The sequence below is a fragment of the Entamoeba invadens genome, assembly GCF_000330505.1.
Source record: "Entamoeba invadens IP1 unplaced genomic scaffold scaff_1105074724819, whole genome shotgun sequence".
Taxonomy (NCBI): domain Eukaryota; phylum Evosea; order Mastigamoebida; family Endamoebidae; genus Entamoeba; species Entamoeba invadens.
The window spans coordinates 141,469-143,850 of NW_004443623.1; the positions used below are offsets into that span (position 1 = coordinate 141,469).

At 29.7% G+C, this 2,382-nt stretch overlaps 1 protein-coding gene across 1 annotated transcript; it reads left to right on the plus strand.

Moving 5' to 3' along the window:
• Nucleotides 1-11: 11 nt before the first annotated feature.
• On the plus strand, nucleotides 12-836 carry EIN_507630 (protein kinase domain containing protein; the record flags this gene model as incomplete). Its single annotated transcript, XM_004259575.1, has 1 exon — nucleotides 12-836. A coding segment is annotated over one exon (825 nt), but the record flags the coding sequence as incomplete, so codon positions are not given.
• Between the last annotated feature and the right edge of the window lie 1,546 nt (nucleotides 837-2,382).

The following is a 2,382-nucleotide window of genomic DNA, read 5'->3' on the forward strand; positions in this document are numbered from 1 at the left end:
GGTTTACAAAGAATTCGACTGTTGAAAGTTCAAGTCGTAATTTGGCAAAGAACACAACAAAAAGTACGACGAAAAATAACACGACTAACAACTCTTCGATGACAACAAGAGACAAAACCGCTGCTGAGAAACAGATGGATAAGAAGATGGACGAGTTTAGAAAGGAAGTTGCGATGTTGGCCAAATTTGTGAGTCCATATCTCATAAGATTCTATGGAGCGTGTTTCATCCCAAATCGGATATGTATGGTCACTGAATTGGCAAAATATGGCAGTCTGCAAGACATGATGAAACATAAAAAGTCTGGCGAAATTGTCATGAAAATGCGAATCAAACTGATGTTGGACACGGCTAAGGGAATTCAGTATTTACACGCAAATAACACTCTTCACAGAGACATCAAGTCAGACAACACACTTGTAACTTCACTTGATTTTAACGACGAAGTTAATGGAAAATTGACTGATTTTGGAGCGTCAAGAAACGTCAACAGTCTGTGTGATAACATGATGTACACGAAAGGTATTGGTACACCAAAGTTTATGGCACCTGAAATCACAAATGTCGAGAAGTATACACTTTCAGCAGACGTGTACTCATTTGCGATTACTGTTTTGGAATGTTTGACATGGAAAGACCCGTTTGATGAAAAGCTATTTCCATACAGTTGGGATATCACCAATTTGATTTCCAAAGGAGAACGACCGGCAATTGAATTGGGAGATAAAGAACAGAAAGCTTTAATTGAAGAAATGTGGAAACAAGACCCCAGAGAGAGACCTGATATGGATAGAGTAGTAGATAAACTCAACAAAATATATCAAACAAATAATTGAATGATGGTAATTTAATTTAATAATGATTTTTTAATTAAATAATTATTGAACTTTACGATTCAATAATTTATAGCTTGAGTGATAAAAGGCTTGTTAACAATTTAATTAACATTTTGAGTGTGTTTATACATTTTGAAATTAATAACTTTATAATTTTTATATTAATGAATTATCAATACAATTATTTAATAAATTGTGTTATTTAAGTTAAATTGGATAAAACACATAATACGATAACACATAGTGTAGTTGTATTTTTTTAATACACATTTGATTGTGTAATTTATATTCAAACGTTATATAAAGTTGAAATCAATAAAAAAACCATGTCATTAACAAAAGTGTCACTTAACCTTCAATGTTTGTCTACTGTATGCTTCTATATTGCTGAGACGGATCTTCTTCAATTTGTTATGATCAACAAGAAGACACACAAAGCCACTCAAACTCTCAAAATCAATCCATGGTTCGGAACATCCGATTGTTCATCAACTGCTGTTAAAAGAATGATGAAATTTTTCCCGGACTTAGAAACACTTCAACTTGATGGTTACACCTTCAATAACTTAGATGAAGATATTTATAATAAAATCAAATGTATTCATATGAAAGATAAAAATAAGACTCGTTATTACAATAAGTATCCTGCTAAAACTGATGGTTATCAAGTATTTTTGGATTTAGATGATGGACCATTTAATCAAACGGTAAGATGTTTTGTTTCTTATGATGATTTGGAAATTATTGTGAAACGCCCGAGTTGTTTCCGTCACTTAAATTTATTTATATAAATGGAAATTATGGACAGGAACTACTTGATGTTGAGTCTGAGATAAAGCAGCTTTCAAATAAAGGAATTACCATTCTTTATAGTTTTTCAATGGATCGTCCAGAATTTTTTGACGATTTTGAAGATGTACGCCAAAAATTTGTTGGTTACAATTTATATTGTTCTTTCTGTAATTATTGTTCGAATTTTGATTGTATACTCCCATCTTATGTCACTTTTAAAGATCTTAAAAAATCGTTTGAAACTGATGGGAAATTGGCACAAAAGTTTTACATGTTAACCAGTTTGACGATTAATCAAAAAGAATATTTTAATGCAGACTTAAGAGCTCTCAATTATGTAACTTATATGTACTTAAATTGTTATAACGAAGTACATTTGAATTTACCAACTTCACTTGTTCAAATGGATCTTCCTAATCAAATCCATATCGATAACTTTAAAGAAATGACAAATCTCAAAAAGGTTAATGATTCTAAATTTTGTAAAAATTGTACGGAATATGAAAGTTATTAAAGATATGACACAAACGATTGTTAAAAATTGGAATTAAGTTAATGTTTTTTAATAAACAAAAATGTGAATTTGAGGTTTTTAAATATATTTTTTTATAATTTAAACAAACAATGTTTGAGATAATAAACAACATATTTATTTTAATAGCAATCAATAAATACAGGGTTTAGTACTGACTTGTAAACATTTAAAACATAATATAAACACATTGATTAAAAACACAAATTGATATCAATAAAA